This window comes from Cinclus cinclus, chromosome 3, assembly GCF_963662255.1.
Source record: "Cinclus cinclus chromosome 3, bCinCin1.1, whole genome shotgun sequence".
Lineage (NCBI taxonomy): Eukaryota > Metazoa > Chordata > Aves > Passeriformes > Cinclidae > Cinclus > Cinclus cinclus.
Genome location: NC_085048.1, coordinates 29,216,510 through 29,243,158, shown reverse-complemented (window position 1 = coordinate 29,243,158; position 26,649 = coordinate 29,216,510). Strand labels below are relative to the sequence as shown.

The 26,649-nt window shown below is 41.2% G+C and overlaps 1 protein-coding gene across 1 annotated transcript; it reads left to right on the top strand.

Moving 5' to 3' along the window:
* The first annotated feature begins 15,282 nt into the window (after positions 1-15,282).
* Positions 15,283-23,574, top strand: OGFRL1 (opioid growth factor receptor like 1). The gene is made up of 7 exons (XM_062488576.1): positions 15,283-15,537; positions 16,874-16,960; positions 17,478-17,559; positions 20,595-20,673; positions 20,764-20,830; positions 20,973-21,118; positions 22,815-23,574. Exons 1-7 carry the CDS (start codon positions 15,283-15,285, stop codon positions 23,572-23,574), a joined length of 1,476 nt encoding a protein of 491 aa, XP_062344560.1.
* Positions 23,575-26,649: the final 3,075 nt, after the last annotated feature.

Sequence of the window (26,649 nt, the reverse complement as noted above, 5' to 3'; positions counted from 1 at the left end):
TAAATCATCACAGGCACTGTGGTAGTGATGATTTTTATTCCTGTAGCACCTGTTCCTTAGTCCTGAACAGACACAAAATAAAAGGTATTCCCCTGCCCCAAATGATGGATAATCTTGGCACAACAGAAGGAAAATAGCAGATGGGTATAGATGCATCAGGGAATACAGTCAGCCTGGGTCGGGATAATGCCAACCCTAGCTTAGCAACTGTCTAACTTCAGTTGAATTTTTGAGGCTTTATGACTTCGGAGCATTTCAATACAGAGATACAATGCAAACACTGTCATTGTGCTGTCAAAAAGTACTATTTTGTAACATTTCCAATATGTAAGGAAAGGTTAGATTTCCTTTATTCTTTTGGTACCTATTTGCAGTGTGGTTCATACATGAGTGCCACCAGACACCTGAGCTCAGGCAACTGAATCACAGCCCTCTTCCCTGCTAACATTGAAGATGTCCACTCCGAGCATGCACACATGGTGTATAATCTTCATTTAGGTAACCTCAAGTGTTGGTGTAAGAGTAGCAGCTGAAAAAATGGCTTAGTGTTGAAGGGATGCTCAGCCTAGATACATGCAGAGCTAATATTGCACTGGGGACAAAGAACTCAATATGGGAGTGGAAGAAAGCTGATTTTCACTAGCTGGGCTGAGTAGGCAGAGATCCTACACAGCATGTTCTCAGTTAAACTCTTTAGGTTACCATTTACCCAAACAGCTTGTCAGTGTGGTATTCTTTTTGTGATGCCTCATCAAGTGTGTCACATCAAACTGAACACTGTCTTTGCACTTTGTGCCCAGCAGCTCAGCTTTGCAGGGAATAGGTACAATAGCTACCCCTCGGGGGCAGTGCTGTGGGCATTTCTGTAGCCTGTGCTGGTGTCAGCCTGGGTGCAAACCTTCTGCCTCGGCAGCAGGCAATCCCAGCTGCATCTGGAGAAGCAGGGGTCAGACTCTGTGCCCTCAGGAAAGGGCTCTGGTACTGATGTGCACAGGGGAATAGCCTTGCACTGGATAGGTGATGGTATTTTACAGACCTCTGCCTGATGGGAACCCAAGGTCAGCCTTGGGGCTAGGAAACCAAGTGATCCATCCCCGAGTCCTGCACCATCTGCTTGCAGCCCACCAAAGTGAAGGAAGATTGCTTTCTCTGCATTACCCATCTCATCCACCCTCCCATGCTCTTTACGTTCAATTTTCACATCACTTGGTGGCATTTTGTCTTTGTTTTGAGCAGTTTTGCAGGTGAACAGTTGTACTGCCATATGCTATGTGACTTGCAGCAGTGCCTACATGAGCTGAGATCCCAAGTGTATCATTCAAGGTAAGGGAAGTAACCTGCCATGTCTTTGTACAGGGATATGGAACAATAAGTCCTTGATTGAAACCTCTGGATGCTAGTTTAATGCAAGCAATGACTGGTTCATTTACAAGGAGAATGGGAGTGATGCTGATATTATGAAAAGTAGACATGAGGAAGGATGTAACTTTTGTTCACAGCACAACCTGTATGATTTTTCTAAATTGTTGTATAACTTAGATTTTTTTTTTCTATCTCCACTCTTGGGTAAAAGAAATGCTTTCAGTAAAAAGTTCTTGGTTATTTGAATGTATAGTTCCTTTGTAAATGAATAGGAAGAGTTAGAGAATGAAGAAGCAGTATTACTTTAGTGTGTGAAGCTGTATTATAAGCAGAGATACCCATGGAGGACGAGAACTGTCTCTATTAGCATGTAGAGAAAATACAAGATTATTAATGTTTGATATATTTGTGGAAAGTAGGAACAATTTGGAACAAAAATCGCAAAGACTGATTTTAAATTTTAGGTTTTAAAGAACATTAACTATTAAGAGATGTGTTGCATTGTGTCCCTTTAGTCTTGTGCAGTGTATGCAAAAATTAAATTTTTGTGGTTCCATGTAGAATGTTACATTTAGCCTTTTGGGTGTTTTTATGCCATGTCACAAAATCACCTGCTTTACAGAGAAACCACTAATGAGATAGCTTTGTTCAGATATACTTCAGAAAGGTTGTGTTGTTGTTTGGGGTTTTGGTTGTTTTTTGTTTTGGTTTGGGTTTTTTTTTGGTTGTTGGTGGATTTGCAAGTTTTGTTGGGTTTTCCAGCTTTTTTAAGTAAAAGATATTTTGATCCTTTAGTAGCAACTTTTCTAGAATTTAAGTCAGGTAGCCTACCCAGGAAAACTCAGTTTTAACACATACTTTGATTAAACGATGAAGGATTGAAGGAGTTTACTTATCTTAAAAAAATCCAAACAACAAAAAAACCAAAAAACCACTAATGGAAACATGGTAACTGTGGAAACATGCCAAATCAGTTTTTAAAAATCAGAATTATTAGAATAATTTAAGTTGGAAAAGGCCTCTAAGATGATTGAATCCAGCCATTAACCCAGTATTGCCAAGTCCACCACTAAATCATGTCTCTCAACTCCACATCTGCACACCTTTTAAACACCTCCAGAGATGGTGACTCAGCCTCTTCCTTGGCCAGCCTGTTTCAGTCCCTGAACAAAGACGCTAAAATAACTAGGTATGCTAAATATAAATTTTTTCATCTCGAGAATAAAAGTGTGTATTTCTTAAGAGGAAGGATAAAGGGTTTTGTAACTTCCCCAGAAGCATGCAAATAGATTGCAAGAGAAAGACCTTAAAGGTGGTGAAGCAATGAAGGCACTCATAGATATCATGTAAAGCAATTCTTGTAATGATCATTTGGAGCAGTAGCTGGGATGGAGTTGACTTAGTTTTTAGCACTTCACATGGCACCATGTTTTGGATTTGTGGCTAAGGCTGTGTTGGTGACACTTCAGTGGGTCATCGACTAGCAGTGCTTGCCCAGCCTGAAGGTTTTCTTTTTCCTGTCTGTCCACCAGTGAGGAGGTGGGGGACATAGCCAAGACAGCTGACACAAATTGGCCAAAGGGATGTTCCACATCATATAGCATCTTGCTGAGTAATAAAAAGTGGGGTAGAGGAAGAGGAAAGGATAGGAGGTGGCTTCCTAAGTGGCCAGTGTTCAGAGACTGGCTGGGCATCAGTCTACCTATGGCAGGTTGTGACAGACTAACTTCCTTTGTTGATGTGGGGTATTTTTGTTTTTTCTTTACCTTTTAAATGATCTTTATCTCAGCCCATGAGTTGTCTCAGTTTTGTTCTTCCTGTTTTCTCCCTCTGCCTTTCCGCAGTGGCAGAGTGAGCAAGTAGCTATGTGGGTGCTTGGCTGTTGGCCAGGGTCAGCCCACCACAGTCTTTTTTGGCACCTGATGTGGAGCTTGAGGGGTTTAAGATGACAGATTTGATCAGAGTGTGCTAGACTGAGTTTCCAGCTGTTACAGATACTTAGCTGTTATTTGGCAGACTAGTACTTGCTCTTCCTAGCTCTGATGATGTCATATTTGCTCCCTTACCTGCTACATTACTTTCTCTTTCTTGCTGTACATTGAATTCCAGGGGAAGTCAATGGCTCCTTTCTGCTTTTGCTGCTTTCTGTGTTGTCACTTTGTTTTGCCTTGCCTGGGAAACCTATGATAAAAGCACTTGTCCTGAGGCCAACCCTGGTATTTGCCCTTGCATCACTGCCTCCCAGTCTCTGGAGAACACTGTTATGAACTTGCTCTCCTCAGCCAGTTTTTGGGGAGAGTGAATCACCTCTCCCTTCTACGTGGTAGATATTTCCAGCCTTGTTGTAATGACCACTCAGTCCCTTGAACATCCCTACTCAACCAGATGTGGGCTGTGAACCTGATTTTGTTTTCTCGTACAGGCAGCCAGATGGTGGGGGATGTGACACAGGTCTGCCCTGAGGCAGCTGATCCCTGGGTGGCCACAGCAGGTACACCCTGAAGCATCAGTAGCAGTGCAAGAGGTTGTCCTGGAACACCTGAAAGCATGTGACCATGGATAAGCCCACAAGGGAAGATCTACACCCTTGGAGGGACTGCAGCCATGGGTAAGGCTGTGCTGGAGAAGGTTTCTTCTGAAGGACTGTGATCATGGAGAGGTCTATGCCACAGTAGGTATAACCCTGAAGAGACTGTAGCCTATAGACAAGGCTCCATTTGGAGCAGGTACAACCTGCAGTCTGTGGATAAGGCAGCTAGGTCGGTAGTGCTGGAAATGGTCTTGGTGCTTTGTTTTGCAGTTTGCCCTGTTTTTTTGCAGCCATTAAAAGTTAACTGATAGGCAATAAAATCATGGTTAATTTACTATAGTTTGTGCTTTGATGAAGCCATGAAGCTACTGCTCTAAACAAAAGCCCAATTTGTATTTTGAATTCACTGATCATATCTGATAGATAGAGGTAATCAACAGGTATTTTACATCCTCAGTTAATTCACTACCTTATGCTTTGTGCCATACTTGTTTCTGCCTTTGTTTAATGGATGTTCCCTTTGTTAAAATGCTGAATTTTGGAAAACTAGTCCATTGTCCATTTGGTGGTTATTTGTTCCATTCACTTTAGAGTACACTAATTCAGCTATCTCATCTTTCTAAACTCCTCCAGTGGTTATTGAAGCAATAGATTCTTCCAGGATCCTGTTCACTTTGGGATACATTAGCAAGCAGTGCAAGCCAGTGGCAGACCTGAAAAACAAAACAGTCAGTGCTGAGAATCTGACACCCACACTACTAAACTTACTGATGTTTTTATTTTCTTCAGAATAGTCCTGATCTGGTCCCATGGGCTGAATGCCCATTGCATTTGGAGTGTACTGGGTACACTCCTGATCTCCAACTTTTAGTTTATTTGATCTACACCCGAGACTGTTCCCCGAGACTGTGTGAATGAGTAATATGAACCAAAGCCCAGAAGGGGGAAGAATTGGGAACTCATCTTTAAAAGCTGTGCTCTCTTCTGATCCAGGCTAAAACACTAATATAGATGCAGCCTCAAAGCACTGATGTCAGATTACAGTTCTATTTCTTGCTGTAGCAGTATCCTCCTTTCTTCATTTCCCATAGGGCAAATCTGGGGAGGCTCAGCAGCTACTTCATTGCAGAAAAGTTGGGTGCTGAGATTTGTGCTGTGACTTCCATGTGACACGACTGCAGTGTGGACCTTCCCTCCTGGCAAGACCAAGCTTTTCAAGAGTCTTTTAAAGCAGCCAATTTGTCAGTCATTCATCAGATGGCCAAGCTAAATAAGCTCATGTAAATTAAAATATTTCTAGGTGCTGAAGATGAATCACTTCTTGGGTGACTTCAGGTATCTTCAGTGTTTCTGTTTGTATGCAGGTAAGTCAGTTGTGTTCCCTTCATAATGTAGACAAAGAAAGAGGTACTTCATCAGACCTAGTTTAAATGTCTACTTAAGGATTAAAGGTTTTGTTACATAAATGTTTCACTTTTTCACCCCTGACTGTAAGGGTACTCTGAGCAACCATTTAGACATACCCAAAGCTGCATGAGAAACCCTCTTCTCCTTTCCATATTTGAGCCAGACTTCAAAGATATACTTGAGGGTTGGTTTGTGTTTGGGTCTTTTTGTTGTTTTTGGTGGCTTTCATTGTGATGTTTTAGGGTTTTTTTGTCAGATTGAATCACTTTTCTCATTTTCTGTGATTTTCATACCCCCTGAGCTAATGATGACTACTTTCACATGTTTTATTCAGTTCCTGGTGGTTTTTGCCTCACCCTGTCTTACAAACGTATCAACTGTCACTAGTTCTCACCCCATGGTCAGATCTCCAATCCCATTTAATCTCAGGACTGCATACAGAAATACTGATGCTGGAAGAAAGTTTAATTTATCTCTTGGTGGATGGCTGACAGCATTGACAGCCTGCAGCATATTACCATACTGAATTATCAAGCCCCTTAAAGGAATAATGAATGCTGCTTACACTGACTTTCTGCCAAAAACATCCCTTTGTAATGTAAATGAAAGAACATAGCAAAGAAGTTCGATACAGGTCCAAACACTGTGTCTGCTCAAACACACCGTGCTGAAAAGGGCTGTTCCTATTCTATCTTTTTAGCCCTAACATGATGTTTACATTACCATTGGTGCTTTATTTTTTCACTCTGGCACACCCTCAGACCTGTCAAGCATTTCCCTGCTTAAGGATAGCTGTGAGTGCTGTTAGAGAGTGACAAATTTCATAGAAATGTAATACAGAAATGAATCATTGTTTTCATCTGAAGCAGAACCATGAGATGGTCACTGCATTCTAGAAAGAGCAAGCACCTGCATGAGAGTGAATTGCTTGTGTCAGAGTTTCAAACAAAAAACCACATTCACAGCAGTCAATATTCTTACTCATGCAAGGCTGGCAATCTTTATTTTGTATCTTGCTTCCTTTGAAGAATTCATTTAATGAACAAATGTGCATGATGCTTTTTTTTCTCCTGTGCTCCCTACAATGTTAACAGTATTTCCTCCTGTGGCCTCCTGCCACAAGGAAATACCACCATAAACATCACAAGCCAGCAAATACCATTGCTTTAATGGTATTCTGTTTAATGGGGCTTTCTCCTTTTCAGCATCAATATCAAGAAGAAAAATTGCCCCTTTTCTTGTTAGTCATGCATTTGTTGTAGTGTGGGGTTTTAGGTTTTTTTGGTTATGACAACAGTGACAAAAAGTATATATTGTTTAGTTGTTCTGAGCCTCTTGGTAAAGATCCTCCTTTTCCGTGACCAAGCTGCATTTATCCTGCAAGGCAACTGCTCCTTGCTTCCAGTCCTTAGCCTGAATCAGTCCTTTTCTTTTTATGTCTGTCCTCAGCTCTGTCTGCTGAGTCTGAATTTGGCTGTGCTTTTTTGCCCATGTCTTGCTCTGTGTTTTGCTTTGTGATGACCTCTAATGCAACAAATGTGATGTTTGACAAAGTATCTTAACAGCTTTATCCACTGTTCTGATTTAATCTGTAATTGTGGTGACATTATGGACTGTTTTTAGTTTTGGTTTTAGTATTTTTAAACAATGCTATTGATCAACATGTAATTTGTACTCCTTTGTCCCTCCCCAAATCTTGGAATTCCCAGCTCGCCTAGGTGTGGTTTTTTGTTTTGGTTTGGGTTTTTTTTGTTTGGTTGGTTTTGTGGGGGTTTTTTTTGTTTTTTTGGTTTTTTTAATTGACTCCTCCCAAACACAGCTGCAAGCAACCTCCTAATTATGATGTAAGGAAGCATGTAAATCTAAAAGTACAAAGCATTCACTGTATTTTAGCACATTACCAGCAATATTTTGCCACATGCAAAAGGATGTTGATGTACTTATTTACTCATCTCTTCATTCAGGACAGAAGTGAGCCAGTTTGGATAGTTCATTCAGCCTGGTCAAACAACAGTGTGAAAGTGTGGCAATGCCTTTCCTGAGCCTATCAAAGGCTGCTTGTATTCCAGCTGCCAGGCAGCTTCACTCTGTAATAGGGGATGTTACAAAATGAAACAGGCTAGTTCTGCAATAGTGCATGTGCTCACTGTACTCTGATTATTTTGTTCACTGCATCAGATTCCTAAAGTGGACGTTTGTTATGTTGTTAACACATAACTCAGATTTGTCATATCAGGAAAAGATCATCCCTATCCCTTCTCTGCTCTCCTGTGTCACTAGAAGCAGAATTTAATCTCTTTAAACTCACCATCTTGCATGCTCTATTGGGATGGCAAGTATGCTTAATGTACTGATGGCACCACAGAGATAAACAGGGAAAGGCTTCTGCAGGCTCTACTAACACATTTTCTTCAGAAGAGAAGAACACAATAGCATTATGATGAGGCTGATCTACTGTGGTGATCTAAGGAAATCTGTGATAGGGAATATTAAAGGGGCAACAAGATAGGTGGGGGGGAAAAAAATCACTCCTTTCATTCCAGAATATGTGTGACCAACTGCTGACAGGGTTTCCTATGAGGATCACATTGTGTAAAGTATAACATGCTTCAGTCCCATCTCAAATCACAGACTGTGGGCCATGTATTGCTCTCCATCACTCCAAAGCAGTTGAATTCCTAAACTCTGCCATCATCTCCCCCCAGCCTGGCCACCCTGAAGTCACACAGAGATTGGCAGGCATGGGGAAGGGTTGCTTTGAGGTGCCATCAAAGACTGACAGACAGGATTGACATGGACCTGTGCTTTAAAGCTGTACAGAATAGCTTAACTAAGTGAAACTAACCCAAAAGTTTATAAAAATCACTGTGCCTGCAGTAAGTACATTAAAGCCAGCATTGTTAGTGGTTTGTTTCTGGTTGTTTGCTTGCTTTTGTATCTCAGTCCAGGCATCTTTACCTTAATCACAAGCTAAAAATATAGCATTAGTCTCCACTAATCAGTGACCTAATTAAAAATAGCTTCTCTGATGAACTTCTTCCCTAGTTTATGTATTTATATAGGTTTTCTACAGATGACGTAAAAAGCTTGCTATGAAAAAGGGTGAAAAGCAGGTGGTGGCAGAGTCAGGGCCTGCAGTCATCCCACTTGTGTAATTTGGTCTTGTGCCAGCCTCTGGCTGGAACTCTCTGCTGAGGAGTTTGTTGAAGATCAATGACTTTAGGCACTTTCAAATTATCCTTGATGAAGTGTATGAAATCCACAATCATCTGCCAAGAAGCAAACCACAGAACTGCACAAATGCATACAATTTAATCTGGACTTTTTTTCACTGGTAGGGATCCTATGACTCCCATGAATCACATCAATCTTGATGTCAATTAGACCTTTGAAATAGCTATGATGCACCATCACTACTACCTAAATTCACACAGTCATATAAAAGGTAAGCTAAGAAAGAATGAGCAGAGTCTGTGGTCTTGGAATAGTGGTTTATTGGTAATATCTTTTCCAGGGTCAGCATGAGCTCCTAGTCTAGTCAAACTGAAGTGTTAATGCTTGTGCATGCTCCACTTTCAGATGACAGAGGTGGGTTAACCTTGTGATGGCTCTGTGTTGGTACTCTTGGCTGCACTCCCAGGGGGTGCTCTGACTTTGTCACCTTAAAGGGAGGCCCTTTAACCCAAGCAGACCAGAATGGGATTCATTATTTACTAATCATTATGGATGGAGAAGGGGCTCTGCACAATTTCTGCTGTGTTTAGGTGAGGAAATAAATCACAGCAAATGACATACCAGAGTAGTGTGATGCTCTGACCTCCTTATAGCCTTTCATACTTCTCTGTTCATCAGAGAGCCAAAGGCTGGCTATTCATTCAGAGACCAAGGAGGAGACAGTTTTCTTGTTCATCTCCTTATCGTTTTGATCTTATGCATAAGAAATTCAATAGGATGTGACAGGAAGGTTAAAGCTCTGTCTCTTTCTAAAGAGATTTGTACTCTTGAGTTCTGCATACCTAGCAACAGACACACTGAAACAAGAGTTCTCTCAGTCTCTCACTGGAAGCATATTACATGATATGACCTGATTACAGATACTCTTCATGCCAGGGAAAGGGATGCTCACCACCAGCTCAATTGGATGCTCTCTCTCTTCCTATGAAAATACTCAAAATTCAGTATTTTCATAAAACCTCAAGAGTGTTGAGGGTCATGTCATGTAATATTTACAGCTTGAAAATCTGATGTCTAAACCTGACTTTGACTAGATCTTAGCTTCCTTTATAATCAGTAGAAACAAACAATATTTTGATTTAGCTTACATATTTAAAATGCCAGTTTTAGGATGATAGGGATTGTCCTCCAGAGGTTCCTATTTTTCCCTGCTGGAGTATGCAAGGACTATTGTAATTAGCTCAGGCTTAGTGTTTACAGGTCAGACAACTCAGGACATAAATTCCACAAATGAGAAGCCTTCTCAGGCTTCAGAAGGATGTCAGTCTCTGTTTAATGACCCAGTTGAGAAAATCATACACCTTTGAGGGGATTGTGCCTACTCTGAGTACACTAAGTCATGTCCTACATCTGGCACAGGTGCCTTGTTTAGCAGTTCTAGAAGTTCAAGACAGTAGATACAGTGTGCTGTCAGGTCAGAAATGTCCACTTACACTTCAGTTGTCAGAGACAGTCTGTAGCTCACCTTCCCAACAGAAATGTGGATACTCAGGGACATTAGGGGCAGGATCAAGTTTGTAAAGAAACACCTAAATTTAGTTGTTTGCACAGAGATGTATGCTGAAAGGGGTGTAACAGTCCATTAGATAAATGGAGCTCTGGTCAATACAGACCTGCAGCTTTCAAAGTGATTCAGCCAAGCAACCAGTCGCATACAAACATAGCTGACCTATGCTATATATGAGATAAGTATACACATAGTAGGTGCATCATTTCCTTGGAGATGACCTAGAGTAGCCAAAATGTCTTCATGGGGCTGGCAGCTACACCATAGGACCTCCTGAGCCTTTGGAGCACCAGTGCCCTTCTGCAGCAGAAGATGGATACACTAAAGGATCTCCAAAGGCACTTGGATTCCCTGCATTTGGGCTTCTGCATCACACTCTCAGTTTGTCTTTCAGGAAGAAGAATTTCTTACTGGTTCCACTGCCAAAATTACTAGTCTGCATGGTGCCGTCCAGGAGCCCTTCAGCAAACCTTAATGGTATCACCTAATCCTGTGTGAACTTCTGGCAAGTGAATGTAGTTTCTTATCAGAGATGTCAAGCAGCTGACCTGCTGATGCACCACAGACAAGCCCACTACAGAAGAGCTGGTAGTGCCAACCTGGGTAGCTGGTTCCATTCCATCACAAGGGTGATGTAGGACTCCAGCTATAAATCAAGGGCTTCTGCACAGCAATTAATTTGGACCATGTTGCATTCTAGAACTGAATCGGTTTCCTCTCAAGAAACTGGCTGCACTTACACTCTATTTGAAAGACAACAAGCAGAATCTTAGAGGCTTAAGGACTACACTGAGGCTGCCTCATAGACAGATCATCTTAAAGTAAAATACTCTTCTGTAAATTTGTTCTGAAGTGACCTTTTGCAGCCTTGTAGTGCAAGACACTCCAATAAACAGGGCTTTAATTAAGGTCCTCAGGTTTGCTGGTCATAACCCAGCAAAAATGAGAAAACTTCCACTGGCTTTACTGAGCTTAATACACTGATCTGTCACGTCTAGCATGATTTATGTGAAGTCTTTTCTTCCCTGTAAATTAATTTCAGATCTCAGTAGAAACAAATTTAGGCAAATATGCAACCTGACTTCTGAGTTTACAGTTAGTTAATCATTTCCAGTGACACTCACTAGAGAGAAATTATGGAGAACTTTATAAATTAGATTCACCTTATATAGCTACTACATCAAGCTTGGCATTTATCAGTCTGGGGCATTACTGGACTAAAGAAGAGAATTAAAATTCACCATAGTAAAAAAATAAGCAAATGAGGTAATAAACCCCATTAAAATACCAGTCAGCTACAGCTACTGCATGCAAAACACTGTCATACCTGTGTGACATTGAACACTTTCCAAATATATGTTGGTGTCCAAATGTATTTGGACCCTTGTCTGAATGTATGCAAACAGTACTGTAGCTCTCAGACATTTCTGTCATATCAATGCCTTTCTGCATTTCCAACATCTACCTTTGTATGTTTAAATATCCACTATGAATCATTTTACATTAGCTCGACTAAATTTCATTTTACCAATATTATTTATTTTACCCTTCTCTGTCATTTATCAAAGTGGTTTTGTAGTCTACTATATCCTCTACTCGGAGGGTGCATAATCCCCCCCAGCTTTATATCACCTTAATATTAGGTTGGTAAATCTCTCCACAGTTGTTAATTGACCTCTCTGGTATCCTATTCAAAGCATCCTCCCAAGATAATGATAAAGTATCACAATTACCTCCTTTTTAATAATTTTTAACAGCATTAGCTTTGAGAAAGCAATGTGGTTTACACTTTGAAGTCCTCATAAAACCGTGTCCTCGTCAAAGAAAAAAAATGCAGCTTTGACTAATCTATGCTGTTTAAAATGTATATAAATGTATACAATCAGAAGTGAAGTGCTTATTTGTTCTAAGTATTATGAAAGTCTGTATTTGATGAACAGTGGTTTGCAGTCCCTTGGGTCTTCTGCTGTTTTTCACCTGTTCATGAGTTCCAACAGTTCCCAACCAAAACTAGCAATAAGCCACAACTCTGAAAGAAGACATTATTCCAGAAAAAATACATACACCTGGCAAAGGGCAGATTCCCCCCACCACCAGAACAAAAAGCCCAAAATGCCAGGGAAAGAAAAAGAAAACACCATGGCTGGCAACCTTGTGGGGAGAAAAAAATGGTGCCAGCTCCTGTCTCAAGGGAAAAAAAAGCCAAAACACAATGTTCACACAGCAGCTCTAGCAAAACAGATGGGAACCTGGTGAATCTCTGGTTTTGGTCCCCTCTTCACAGCAGTTGAAGCAGGTGGATTTGGTGTCCTTTCTCTCAGTGGCTCGGCTTTTCCGGGGTCTGGGGCTGCAATGGAGCAGCCCCCAGCCAATTCTTCTCCTGCTGGTTGTTCTCTTGGATCTCAGACCAAAACCAAACTGTATAGTTCACTTTGGAAAAAAAGCCACCCAAGGATTGCTGCAGCAGCCTCTCCAAGGCTGGGGAAAGTGAAAAAAAACCTTCTTGCCTAAGCTAACAAAAACTAAGCTAGCTAAGAAAAAAAGAAAAAAAACAAAAAGAAAAAAAAAAAGATGCAGTCCACATAGGACTAGGGATGCCTGGGGAGTGAAGCTTTAAAAAAGCCCTTGGAAGAGCCCAAGGCTCCCTTCTCCCTTCGATCCACTTTAAAGCTACAGCAACCATTTCTGAGCATACAGCAGATGATAAGGGAATAGACTACTCATCATACAATCACCCCAAGACACCCATCTTGTAGGTGGGTGTCATATTGATTAACTTCCAGTCATCTGGGACCTCCCTAGTTAACCAGGATGGAGGGTGAATGATGGGAAGTTCTCCCACCAGTTCATTTGACTCCCAGCTCTTATCACTGCTCTGAGATCCAGGTCTTTTAAAAATCCACCTAAACTTCTGTTATGAGATTTGGTTGACAGCTCTGAGACTTGGCTGACAGTCTTGCTCTTCAGGTAAAACTGAACTTTCTATAATAAGGTGCAGTTATGTGCACAAGAAATTGATCTTTCTTGCAGAAAGATCTTTAGTTTGTGGGATTAACTGCCATACAAACTGAATGTCATCAAAACCTTCCCCTGATTTTTGATGCACATGCAAGGCATGCTTTTGAGGCTCCACTGTCCATAATATAAACACAGTCCCAATGAGGGAACATTGACAAAAGCTGTAGCAGGGGAGAGGAAGCATAGCTGGTCTATACTAGGCCAGTAGATGTTGGTCAAGGGACATAGCTTGTAAGAAGGTAGTCAAGAAAAATGTGTTCCAGACATCAGAATTTCTTAAGGCAGTTCCTTCAAACTATGCCAACAACATGAGACGAGATACTGTGGAAGCAGGAAAGAAATCCTTTCCCCCAAATGAGGTCAAAGAAGAGGGAACTCACCAAAAATGTGATATATAAGCATGAGCGTTATAAAAGACTGTTCCCCCAACTGTAGTCCTAGCATCTAGTCTAACTGCTTGCCTTCTTATAACTCTTCTTGTGCCTGCTTGATAGGGATTTTTTATTCTTTATTAAAATGATGTCCACTGGCAAAAATGAGACTGAACTTTCCTGCATGCATTCCTTAATATCACATATCAAAAAAGTTCCAGTAGGCCTTGAAAACCTACAGGCTTGGGGGTGGAGGGGATGTCTTGGCTTGGGCCACTGCCTTTGATCTTGGGCTGAGTGGGAGTAGCTGGATCCTGAGGAGGGAAGCAGCTGGCATGATGGTGACTAAGGGGTATTGGAAAGGCTGAGTGGGCCTCATTGATCTCCACGAAGAGCACAGGAGGAGAAATGTCTTGGCCAAGGCAGGTGATGGTGGGAGGCAGCAGGGGTAGACCAAGCTGTATTGCAAGCTCACGGCTCAGCCATGCAGCTGTGACTGTATCTAGGTGAGCTGCTACTGCAAATACACTTGCCTGAAACAAGGTCTGACAAACCAGGGCATTCCCAGTAATTTCTTGCATTTGGTGTCAGTGTGTGCAGCTAACATGCTTCAAATGAACCTGAACGTGGCTATGTACAAGAGTGACATGCGTGCATTTAAGCATGAAACTGTGGCAACTTGACTTAAAATGATCTTTCAGTTTATAGAGAGTGGATAGGGAAACAAGAATATATAGATGAAATCACCTCTATACTGATGACCCTGACATCCAGTTAAATTGTTGGTACCTGCACTTGAAACAGATGCTAAAACATTCAAGACACAGCAGACAAGAAAAGGTACAACTTGGAGGGAGGTAATGTTAAAGGGAATTTATGATGAGAGGCTGTAGAAACTCAACCTGTTTGGTTTATCAAGAAGAGAACTTAGATGACTTGATGACAGTACACATCTTTAGGAGTAGTCACCAGGCACTACAGAATCGTCTTTAAGAAGAAGGCAGAAATCCCTGGGTGTGAACTGAAGCCTACCAACCCTGGTTAGAAATGAGGACACATTTTTAGACATGAGGGTGAGAGTAGGCACTGGAGCAATGTGCTAAGCTGTCAAGTCATCAGGTCTTCACTCCTGGCAGTGTTTCTATTTAAAAAGGCATGTACTAACCAAATACAAAATACACTGTCACTGCCCCTTCAAATTGGTCCTTGAACATCAGGTCAGTTTCATCTCCAAACTCGCAGGAATTTTAGAAGCAGCCAAAACTGGCTGATTACCACACTACTGCCCCCTTCACTACGCGTTCTCTTAGTACCTGTGTACTCCTTGGGGTCTACCTCACCGCATCCACTGCCATGCCCAGCGGACAGCCGGAGCTTGCACACTGCAGGTGGCAGGACCACTTCTGTCGCTCAAACCATCTCCTCCCCAGACCACTGCTCTGGGGCAGCCGCCATCCCCACTCTTCTCCAGGAACACCCGCGCCCACTTGCTCTTCTCATAGGCCTTCAGGGGACGCCGCGGTCGCCTCCGGGAAGTGAAATGCCCGCACCTCCTCGGAGGGGAGGCTCCCACTCTCCCCTCGAGCACGGCTCGCCCGGTACCGGGGCGGGCCCTGAGCCGCCCCGCCCGACCCCGCGGTGCCAGCGGCCGGCTGCGCCCGGTGCCCGCCGCCAGGGCCGGGCGCGGCGTTCCTTGTGGAAAGCCCGGAGGCTCCAGCTCCGCCCCGCGCGTGTCCGTGGGCTGGGGCCGGGCGGGGGAGCAGCCCCGGCCGCCGCCGCCCCGCCCCGCCATGCCGCAGCCGTAGGCAGCCCGCGGCCGCTCCCAGCCCTCGGCCTCCGCGGCCTCCGGGCCGATGGGCAGCCTGCTGAGCGGGGTCAGCTTCAAGGAGCCCACCACGGTGGAAGACTGCGACTCCACCTGGGAGACCGACTCGGAGCCCGAGGCGGCGGAGCCGCGGCGGCAAGAGGGGCCGTGCTCCGCCGCGGGAGGCGGGGAAGAGCCGCCCGAGCCGCCCGCCGCCGACTGCCGGTCCCGGGAGCCGCCGCCGGCCCCGCCAGCGCAGGAGGACGCGGAGCGGGCAGAGGCGGACGCCGCCAGCCCCGAGCAGGTACCGGCAGCGCCGGACGGGGCCCCGCCTCGCCCTGCCCTGTCCTGCCCTGCCCTGTCCTGCCCTGTCCGCGAGCCGAGCCGCGGTCCGGGCAGCCCCGCTGCCGCTGACTCTGCGGCACTGGCGGGCCCGGGCTGCTCCCGGCGGCACCTGCCAGCGGCTGGGGATCGCCCAACGCTGCGTCTCGCTAAGGACGAGCCCGTTTTTATCTCTCCCCACCCCTCTCCTCTCGTTATTGGGAGAAAATCGAGGCCTTGGTGTCGTTGACGTTCCCGGTGCTGCGGTTTCCAGTGAAGGCTGTGTTTTAAATTAAATGGAGCATTTAACGTGGCCTCTTCATTAAATGGGATAAAAATCTGAATATTTGATCCTATGTGGCAATAGAATTGTGACTCCTCGGTGGGTGTGATGAATTTTCAGAGCGAGTTTCTTTTATTTAGGAAGCTTTGTAAATGCCAAGCGTAAAGAAATAAAGTGATCTTTTGACAATAATTTTATTTGATTTAGAATGCCATGTAGGGTGGAGCAGCTGGGTCTTTTTTTAGGTTGCTGGTTATATCGTGTTTTGGTTCAGAGACCTTTTCTGCTTGTTCCGTGGTGATACTAGTGCCGGATAACCAAGTGTCAAGGGGTGTTTCTTGTTCAAGCAAGTGTGTTTTGTCTGCAGGTATAGTCAAAGCTAGTCTTGTGAAAGGAGGAATGAACGTCGTTGCTTGTTTGTCATTAAAGTGCAGTTGATAAGTCACAGGATGGGCAATAAGAACGGCAAATGCCCGGTGCAGTCCCAGAGAACTTCTCGTTTTAAGCTTGACTTTAAACTATTACATGTGTATTGCAAGGAGTAGAATGAATTTTTTTAGTAACTGTTCTTTTCCTTCCACAGGGTGCGATAATAGCAATTAAGTCTATGTACACATGACTTTTTTGTTTTTCTTTTTCTCTTTTTTTTTTTCAAATAGTATGATTTCCTTCTCAAAATTGGTGGAGTCTGCATTTTCAGGTTCAGTTACTTATTTCATCTTGTATTAGCACTTGCCAGATTATTACAAAGTCTTGCATTTGGAAATGACAATCGGACACTTGATTTAATTCAAATTCAACCTCATTGGAGGGAAAATTCATAGTCTTGCTTTTCTATTTTAATTTTTTTTCTTAGGTTTAAAGTGTGTTAAGTATTGAGCAGGGAAGTTTTCAATGTTTGACCAAACAGTAGGCAAATACATGCACTTATGTTTGTTTACATTGCCAAAATCCGTAATGAAAAGTAATTATTTTAATATTATACGAATACACTATTTAGGGGATCTGTGTAAGATCTGCTTTCTAACTGTTTCAGAGTGGTGATGGAACTGAGCTGACAATCAAGCCAAAGAGAAGCTTCTACGCAGCAAGAGATTTATACAAGTACCGACACCAGTATCCAGTAAGAATATTTTATGGTTTAAAATCGCCTTTTCAGTAAAAAGCATTCTTAAACCTTTGTGTTGTCCAATAAGTACAAGAAATGAGAACCAAAAAGCTGGTACGGAGGCACAGCATATGTGAGTGGGAGAGAAGCAATGTCTTTTCAACCTGGGCAAACATGCAAACACATATGTGTAAGCCTGGGAACTGTGGTAGGAGCCCAGGAAAATGCTTGTGCCTTGGATATCAAAGACAGTAGATTATAGAGTTTGCCTGACTGATTATTTGTCTCTCAAGTTCTTTGAGACTGAAGGGAGAGTTCTGCTATGCTTGCTGCTGCCTCAGCAGGAGAAGGCACCAGCCAGAAAGAACTTTCCGATTCTTAAACTGAGTCTTTAGGTGCATGAGTAGAACTCTGTGGTTCTTAAAATTCTGAAATGTTTTGTCCTTAAATTATTTAAAGAGCCCAATATCACTTTCTGATTAGTCATGGTAGGTTTTTGTAGGCTGATAATGTCCTATTTTTTTTCTTTCAGCAGAACTTTAAGGATCTTCGGTATCAAAATGACTTGTGCAATCTCCGGTTTTACAAAAATAAAATCCCTTTTAAACCTGATGGTGAGTAATCTGCAACAATAATGGTGATAACGAAGGAATTCTCGGTAATGATAGTAGCAAATTGAAACAGTGTTGATAATTGAGGCAAATTAAAGGTTTATAGTAATATGTTGTAGAACATGAAGCTCCCATATTGGAGTAGCACACTGATTACACGAGAGCAGTTTGTGCTTAAAACAGAGTTAGTTTTCACTCTGGGTAGGTGGTGCTTTTCTTAGACATTATCAGCATGAGGTAGTGCAAGGTGTTAGTACCACTGTTTTGTGGCAGTACCTTTTGTATTGCACTAACTTGCTGTTTGAATAGGAGTGGCAGCAATCTATGGGTGTTATCCCTAGAACTGTGTAAGGGGAAAAAAATGTGCTGTAATCTTGTGTGAGACTATTGTAATAACAATAATAAAGTCATTTCTCAGTGTCCCTAGTGGTTCTGGTAGTGGAGCAGGAACCTTGTATGCAGCATTCTGCACACAGGAGAAGCTGACAAGCCCTACTGTAGAGAGTGTGCAGTCGACTTACGAAGGCAATAGGATAGCAGACAGATCAAGAAGCAGGAGGAGGCTGTAGAGCGGTTTTGGTAAGGCTGATAGAGAGGAGTCTCAGCACATGAGAGCTTAGCCGTTAGCTAAAAAAAAAGAGAACAAAATGAAGGCCAAAAGTAAGATTTTCTGAGTTTTAAAAGAATGATGACAAGGTTACTTTGAAGGTATTTGCAGAAAGATCCTCTCGGTGTCAGAGCAGCTTGGTAGGAAATAGTGAAGTGCACGTTGGAGTGCAGAAGGAGTGAGATGTGTAGGCTTCCTCTGAGGCAGGATCTGTTGGAAGCAGGATCAGTCTCATAGCAACAAATGGGTTCTGATAAGGAAGTAAGGGACAGGTCACAAAGGCTTTGGAAGTGAAGGTGTATAGTTTTTATTTGCTGTTACAGAGCAGGGTTTCACAATGGAAGAATGCAAGGCAAAAAAAAAAATTGGATCAGTATAAAAAAGTAACAGTCTAGAAAGATGATCTTCCCAGCATTCAGGGTAGCTGCATTCAGCAACATTCAGGGTAGGTGTAAGCATGACAAGAAAGCACTTTTCAAAATCAGGAAAAAAACGTTGAGATGTGAAGTGTGAGAGTTCAGATAGGAAGCTGGTTGGAAAGGAATGTTACACAGAAGGTTGTAAAAATGTACATATAGGAAAGTTGAAGATGGGAACTGTTACAGACAAGACAGTGGTAGTAACCTTAGCAAGTGAGAAAATAACTCAGGTTGTGAAAGAAAGATAAGACTTTTGCTGTAACTGGCTTGAGCTTTGTCTAGATACCCATAGGCAGATGCTTTTAGTGAGTTTTAGCTTGACTGCAAGAAAAGATAGATCTGTGAATTGACAGAAAAGAAATAGCAGATTTGGGAGATGTTACACAGGGTACAGATATAGAAAGAAAGCAAAGGGCACTAAGGTCTGTGTGAACCTGGGGACCATATGGCACTGAAACTAAAAGACAGAAAAGGTTGTGGGGAGGAGCTCCTTTAAAGTCCAAAATGAAGGAGCAGTTCAAGGATTAGCTAGAAGAAGAGATAGTCATGAAAGCTATAGGAGGGCTTCCCTTCCAAAATTTGCAAAAAATGACATTTCTCTTAGTATTCTAGGAGAAAAACACAATTATTAATGTCAAAGTAATGTCATGACATGTTGCTGGCTGTGAGCTCTGGTTATGCAGAAGTTTGCATTGAGAATGGAAAAGTGTAACCACCACCTTGACCCCAGTCTGTGGGTCTGTGAGAGTGTTCAGAGGGAGTCTTTGCTACCAGCTTAAGGACTGAAATTTTGGAGAATGTTGTTAAAAAAAACCCAAAACATTTTTAGTGCAGTACTAAATCTGAAGTTCAGTTCCATGACCTACAGGTTTAGCTTGTGGTTCTGGATCAGAGCTGGCCTGTTTGTCTCCCTGCCCTGGACTGAGCGGCAAATTCTCCAATACTTGAAATATAGTTTGGATAAAATGCAGTGATAGTGAAGGTTCTCTCTCCAAGGTCATTTTCCAGCTTTGCCTATACTGGAAACCCCAAGTACTTAGCAGCCGCTTAGACTAGCTGCTTTCTTCACTTCTTAAATAAAAATGTGTCCTCCTTTGCCATTGAGACCCAAATGGAAATTTTTACTTTCAAAAGGCAAAGAGGCATCTTTTAAATGTATAGTAGGAGACTATATACATGAGGCTTTGGGTTTTTTAGGCTGCTCCTATGCCGTTTGACTTCAGCAGATGCTGTGCAGCTGTTTTCGGTTTCAGAATAGAAAACTGTTGTTGGCTTCAGAATAGAAACAGCCAAACACAGTGCTCATTCATGGAAATTTATTGTACAGCTTTAGGAACAAAGATCATCCTTTTATTGTACTTTGTATATCTGTGTAGTACCTGGAAAATTGCCCTGGCCCATGACTGAATTTAATGACTACAGTCTCAGTGTGATACTTAGCCACCATTAATTAAGAAAAATTTCACAATCATAATGGTATTTGCAGCTGGAGAGATTCCTGGTATGGAAGAGTTGAGGCTTTGTTTTGTGAAGATTGGATGGATGGATGGATGGATGGATGGATGGATGGATGGATGGATGGATGGATGGATAGCTGCAGAGTTTTTTCTTATAAAAGCAATGACAGGTGATTCACAGTGTAGTATTTTATGGAAGCAGTTTCTTAATTCCCAGTCAGTGTGATAAAGGGATCTGTGACATGAGAACTCTTGGATATATTTTACATAGGTTGCTGTCACATGCCTTCATTTGTTAGTAACCCAGTATAAGTCAGTTAGTTTTGTTTATATTTACATTTGACAAGTACCTTATTTTTTAATTAAGTTTTCGTAACTAAATTAGTTTGAAATTAAAATTTATTTATTTATGACTGCAATAGACCTTATTTCATATAGTATGTGAAAGACAATTAAAGTACGTGTTCTATCATTATTGTAGCATGTATATACTTTATGTAGCTGAGTGCTGGTTTTGATGGCTACCTAACAGTTTTTCAAATTATTTTTGTGCAGGGGTTTATATTGAAGAAGTCCTAAATAAATGGAAAGGAGACTATGAAAAACTGGAACATAACCACACTTACATACAGTGGTTGGTCAATTATTACCTGTTTCTGTTTCAAAACATTAATTTGATTAGGTGTTCTTATACTGAGCCATAATGCACTTCTTCTTTTAACAGGCTTTTTCCTCTGAGGGAACAAGGTCTGAACTTCTATGCTAAAGAATTAACTACATATGAAATTGAGGTAATACAAACTGAGCTCCATACAAACCATGATAGCAATTTTAATACATAACTGCTTTTTGTTATGTAGAGTTGTCTTATACAATGCAGAAGTACTTGCTTTAGTGCCGCTTAGAATTTTGGACATATTCTTTGTCCATTAGGAATTCAAGAAAACAAAAGAAGCAATTAGAAGATTCCTTTTGGCTTACAAAATGATGTTGGAGTTTTTTGGAATAAAACTAATTGATAAAACTGGAAACGTAGCACGAGCTGCTAACTGGCAAGAAAGATTTCAACATTTGAATGAGTAAGTAATGACATGCGCTTCACTTGCTAGAATTGCTACAGAATTTCTTTATCCTTTTGTTTTCTAGAGAAAGCAAAGTTATTTTTCCAAAGACTGCCATGCAAAAAAATGGAAAAAGAAATAGTTGATGTCTGGTTTGTGCCTCTATCTGTATATTCCTCCTGCCCCTTTTTTTAATTGTTCTTCTCACCCATTACCAGTTGGACTGACATCATTGAATTCCTTGAAAATACAACTTTAGATGGTGCTGAAGAAGATCCCAGCTCCAAACTAATTTATCATTATACTGAATTTATTTTCACCCAATCCCAGAGTGCTGCTACTCACTTGATAAAAAACAAGTGGCTTATCTTTGTATTTACATTTCTTTTTTGAGAAAGATCAAATTCTCCACAACTGTATGAAAGTTAAGCAACAAGATTTCCCTCCCTCCTCAAAACATGAAATACTTAGTATTTAAGTATTTGTAATTGAAGTGTTGATCTGGAAAGGTTTAAACATGTTATGTCAAACCTTGGCCCAATGTTCAGCAAATTATGTAAGTTGTTTTTAATTGGTATTGTGTGGATCCTAAGTTGGCACTGAAGTGAGTAGCTACAGTTTTAAGTCAGGATTTGAGACTCTCTTTACCTAATTTTTTACCTATCCATCTAAAATTCATAGTTAAAAGTTTTACTGCATACTAAGGTGTGCTTTGCTAGAGAAAGACCTTTTCACAAGCACTTTCGGAGGACAATTAATTTATTTTTCTCTTAGATATTTACTACAACAGTGGGACTTACTCTCCAGAGGTGCCTGTTATTCCTCCAGCAATGACAGTATCAGTAGTGCAGGTGCTAGCCTAGACTGGAGACACAGCTCTGAAATAACTTGAGTGAAGTGCAATGAACCCTGTTCTGTAGCTGCACTATACATACAATACAAACACTTTCATTTACAAAGCGACTGAGTTTTCTCCTCAGAAAGAGAACAGCATAGAATCATTAAGGTTGGAAAGAATCTCTGAGATCATTGAGTCCAATCTTTGACCTAACACAACCGTATCAACTAAACCATAGCACTAAGTGCCACATCTACTCATCTTTTGAACACTTCTAGGGATGGTGATTACACCACTTCCCTGGGCAGCTAATGCTTAACCACTCTTTCAGGGAAGAATTTTTTCCTTATATTCAACTGAACCTCCACTTGGTACAACCTGAGACCATTTCCCCTTCTCCTGTAATTTGTTGCCTTGGACAAGAAAGTGACCCTCCACCCTCCCCCCTTGCCACGGCCTCCTGTTAGGCAATTGTAGAGGGCAATAAGGTCTATCCTTAGCCTTTGTTCCTCCAGAATAAAAAACCTCATACCATTAGCTGTTCCTCATAGGACTTAGGGGTTCCAGACCCTTCACTAGCTTTGTTGCCCTTCTCATACAGCAGAAGGAAAAATCAGTAAAAGTTTGATTTTATTTTCTCTCAGCCCTCTCCCCCAGTGCTTTTCACAAACACTAATTTTCACTCACAACATCCTAGCAAAGGAAGTGCTAGTAAGGTTCAGCAGCTTTGAGAAATTAAAATACAGGAAGTCTGACGTACATACCTGAAGTGCTAAAAAGGACTGGGGAATTGCAGTTCCAGTTCTATATTTGTAAAGTGTTTGTTTTTTTTTTTTTTCTGATTCAATAGAGTTTTTTTACCCATTTCTTTCAAAGGTCTCAACATAACTACTTGAGAATCACTCGAATTCTGAAAAGCCTTGGTGAACTTGGATATGAGAGTTTCAAATCTCCCCTGGTAAAATTTATTCTGCATGAAGCTCTTGTGGAAGATACCATTCCCAACATCAAGCAAAGTGCTCTGGAATATTTTGTGTATACTATTAGAGACCGAAGAGAAAGGAGGAAACTGCTGAGATTTGCCCAGCAACATTATACGCCCTCAGAGCATTTTATCTGGGGACCCCCAAGAAAACAGAAGTCAGAGGGAAGCAAAGCAAATAAAAAGCCAGCATCTCCAGTTTCTCTTCCCAATAGTCATATTTGTAAGCATAAGAAACAGAAAGAGCCTAAGAATGCATCAGCAAGTGGAGGCTCAGCTAGTAAAATAACTGAAGAAAGAAAGATAGAATTCACAAAAAATGGGGAAGAAAATGATCAGGATGAACAAGAAGTGAACTGTGACGCTGTTAGGCAGAGCAACAGTGAAAAGAGCAGTGACACTGATACCAGTCGGCTTTCAAAATCAGAAGAAATTAATGATAATTCAGACAGAAAGGAGGACGCTTCTCATTCCAGTAAAGATGATGAAAATCTGAACAATGACTGTGGAAATCACCCAGGCATTATAGAGGAAGATTTATGTAACACTGAGAATTCTTCAAATGACACATCAGCCGATCTACAAGATAACTTTCATAAGGATATGTTTTCAGGGTCGACCACCACAAAATCTAAGGATGAGCTCAAACCATGAGTCTGAGATTTTAAAAATCGTTGATTCACTTTGAATGAAGCAAATTATTCATTGCTTCTTCATTTTGGTTGAAATTTCCATCTCGTGTAAGTTCACGAGGCGATGCTTGTTGCAAATGCATCAGATTAGGCTTCTGTTACGTTAGTGAATTTTGGTTTATTTCAACCTCAGTTTATCAGCAGTCAGCCAGGTGTGTCTCTTTAAAACAGTTGCACATATTGAAAGCTTAGAGATTAATTATCTTTTTCAGACAGATTGCACAGAAAAGCTTATCTACTTTTTAAAAATCATCCAGTATTAAAAAAAATAAAGTGTAACAACTAAAAAGCTTTGGGAGGTCAGAATTTTTAAGTTTTAAGTTTGCTTTAAGTTTTGTTTTCCATTTAGCAAATTGCTAGAAATTATTTCAAAACCACAGTTTTTTACCGTAGTGGTTATTGTTCTAGAAACTATGTTCATGATTAATAGCAGTATTTGCACGGTATCTTTACCTTAGATTGGCATCTTTGTTGGCGGCACTTAACAAAGGATAGCATATATCATGTCCTGTACAGGTGCGGATCACTGTGTGTTGAATAAAAGTTTTAACTTACAAAGAAACTGTATCCACAGCTTTTGGATACAGGGGAAGTTGCATTTTACACTTCTTTTAGTCCCTGTTAAGTTCTCTCTTCTCTTGACTCATTTGTTACAACTAAGCTGGGGTGAAGGATCTCTTTGATCTCTCAAATTTGGTCTGTTTGAAAGCTCTCTGTGATCAGCTGTAATAAGACCACTCCCCCAGCTGGGTTCAGCACCTGGAAAGCTTCTGGACAGCTGAAAAGTGGTGTCTTTACCACAAAGCACTGCCTTATCAGCAAAGCCATCAGAGAAAAGGTCACCAGGCATGCCAGTTCAGTCTTATTTGAACTTCAATGTTTCTTGGCCAGTTTTGGGTAGAATTTGCACAATACAGTCACCCATTGCTGGTCTTGGAGACAAAGGCAGTCCTGATGTTTCCAGCCATCTGTTTCCTCTCTTTGTTCTATATCATAAGTCTTTCACAGTTTTATGTTACTTTGATAATCAGTGGTAACTTAAGGCAGGCCACTCTGTTGGCTGGGCTGGAGCCCAACAAGTTGGAATTTCACTATTAGATCTTTCCCTGCTTCTACTGAAGAACTGTCTGCTCTCCCTGAGTAGCTTCTTCTGATTTTCTGCCATTCCAGTCAAACGATAGGACCTGGCAAGTTAGTTGTACAGAATACGAATTAAAAAATAATGCAGGTAAAATTAACACTTCCTACAGTCCTAAAATGCTCTCAGACTTCTGTATGTATTTTCTGTTTAAAAGTGTACATATTATCCACTGCCTTTAATGTATTTCTGATTAAATGTTATGAGACAAGAGGCTGACTACAGTTTGAGTGTCAAAATCCTACAGGACTTTATTCAAGTCTTAAAACTCTAAATGATGAAGTTTTCAGGGGTTTCAGAGCATAGATGAAATGTCTTGTATTCTGTTTTGTTAATGCCCATCATGGCAATGCATCATCCATTTTTTTTCTTCAGGTAGCACTGATTCTTGGGATCAAATAGTGTGGCATTTAGAGATCTTGGTACCTATGGGAAAAGATTAGGCTCTTTCCATCCTAAAGAAGCAGAGAAGAAAGAAGAACTATTTCTCCTTCTGTGCTGACTTGGATCATTCAAATAGGCATTACACCTGTCTGAGCAGAAATGCCCCAAAGAATTCCAGCCACCACCTTTTTAAGGCCAGAAAGATCCTGAGAAGCCTTTCAGAATTCCCTGGACATGAACTGGGATCCCCTTGTTTGTGTTTGCCTCTGACCTTCAGAACAGAAGGGGAAGTGCTGTGATAAAACTTGTCTGTGCAGTTAAGGACTCTGCCCCTCCACGTATGCCAAGGGAGGACATTTCATTTTCTGCCTATGACTTTTTCAGTCTTGAGTGCCTAACTGTACAAACTTCATAGAGTTGTCCTTACATAATTATTTTTTGAGTACCATAGGGAGAATAGATACCCTGTGTACAAGGAACATAACTATAGCATAAGAAGCTATACAGAGTGTTCAATTTATGAACTTTAGTATTAATGTTAAATACTTCACAGAAAATGCAGAGTATGGAAGTGAAATAAGGGATGCCAGAGGTGTTGTTATATTTATAGTGTAATTTGATTGAACATCAGTGACCTCAGGAGATCTTTTGTCTACTAAACAAAAACAAAAAAAAAAAAAAAAGAGAAATCTTGCTCTGACTTTAAACAAAATACTTGGGATGTGCATCCAGAAGATTACTCTGCAGTATTATGTTATCATGACACATCTGTCACTTAAACATGCTTACTGGTTTCATGTTCATAATTAAGTATTTAAATACTTTTAATCTGACAGAGCTGTCTGCATTAAGGGGCCAAGGCATCTGAAAATATTTTCAAGAACTTTGGTACTTATGCCTGTATTAACTGTAATTTTTTAAAATCTGCAACTCAATATATTTCTCTCAGTTTTCATAGAAGAGCAGTGGCATATCTGTTGCCTACAAAGAACTATGTAAGTGAGGGGTTTTGTGTCAGATGGGCTCCTGCTCTCTCTCTAATCCTTGTTGTACAGCTTTATCAACAGAATTACTCCCATGGGACACTTCAGCTTTAACAAATTCTGCTCTATGTAAAATGTGACGGTGTATCATTCTTTTCATGGAGGAATTGTTTCTTCTGATTTTGCAAGTACTGAAAAGAAGGATTTATTGCAGGGCAATCATACAGCGTAGTGTCCCACTGAGATTTGCAAGGATCAAGTGGGTGCACTGTATGTATTTTTGTTACAGAATCATGGCCTTAGCAACCAGAAGCACTCCGTGCTTGAAGCTTTTAAGTATTGGTTTACAGTATATATACAGTATATATATATATATATATATATGTGCTGAAATGATTGTATTCTCATAGATGTCAGTACATAGTTGTTTAACCATTACTTCAGGAACTGAGGGTATGCAAAGAAAATCAAGTCATTTGCTTACTGTCAAATTTCTTTTTGTCTTGCTATATGCTTAAGTATTCAGGGATTT

Bases quoted from the DNA above. Each gene is read 5' to 3' on its own strand.
- OGFRL1 (XM_062488576.1), top strand. From the start codon at position 15,283: ATGGGCAGCCTGCTGAGCGGGGTCAGCTTCAAGGAGCCCACCACGGTG. The intron at 15,538-16,873 runs GTACCGGCAGCG...TAACTGTTTCAG, and splicing joins ACGCCGCCAGCCCCGAGCAG to AGTGGTGATGGAACTGAGCT. The intron at 16,961-17,477 runs GTAAGAATATTT...TTTTTCTTTCAG, and splicing joins AGTACCGACACCAGTATCCA to CAGAACTTTAAGGATCTTCG.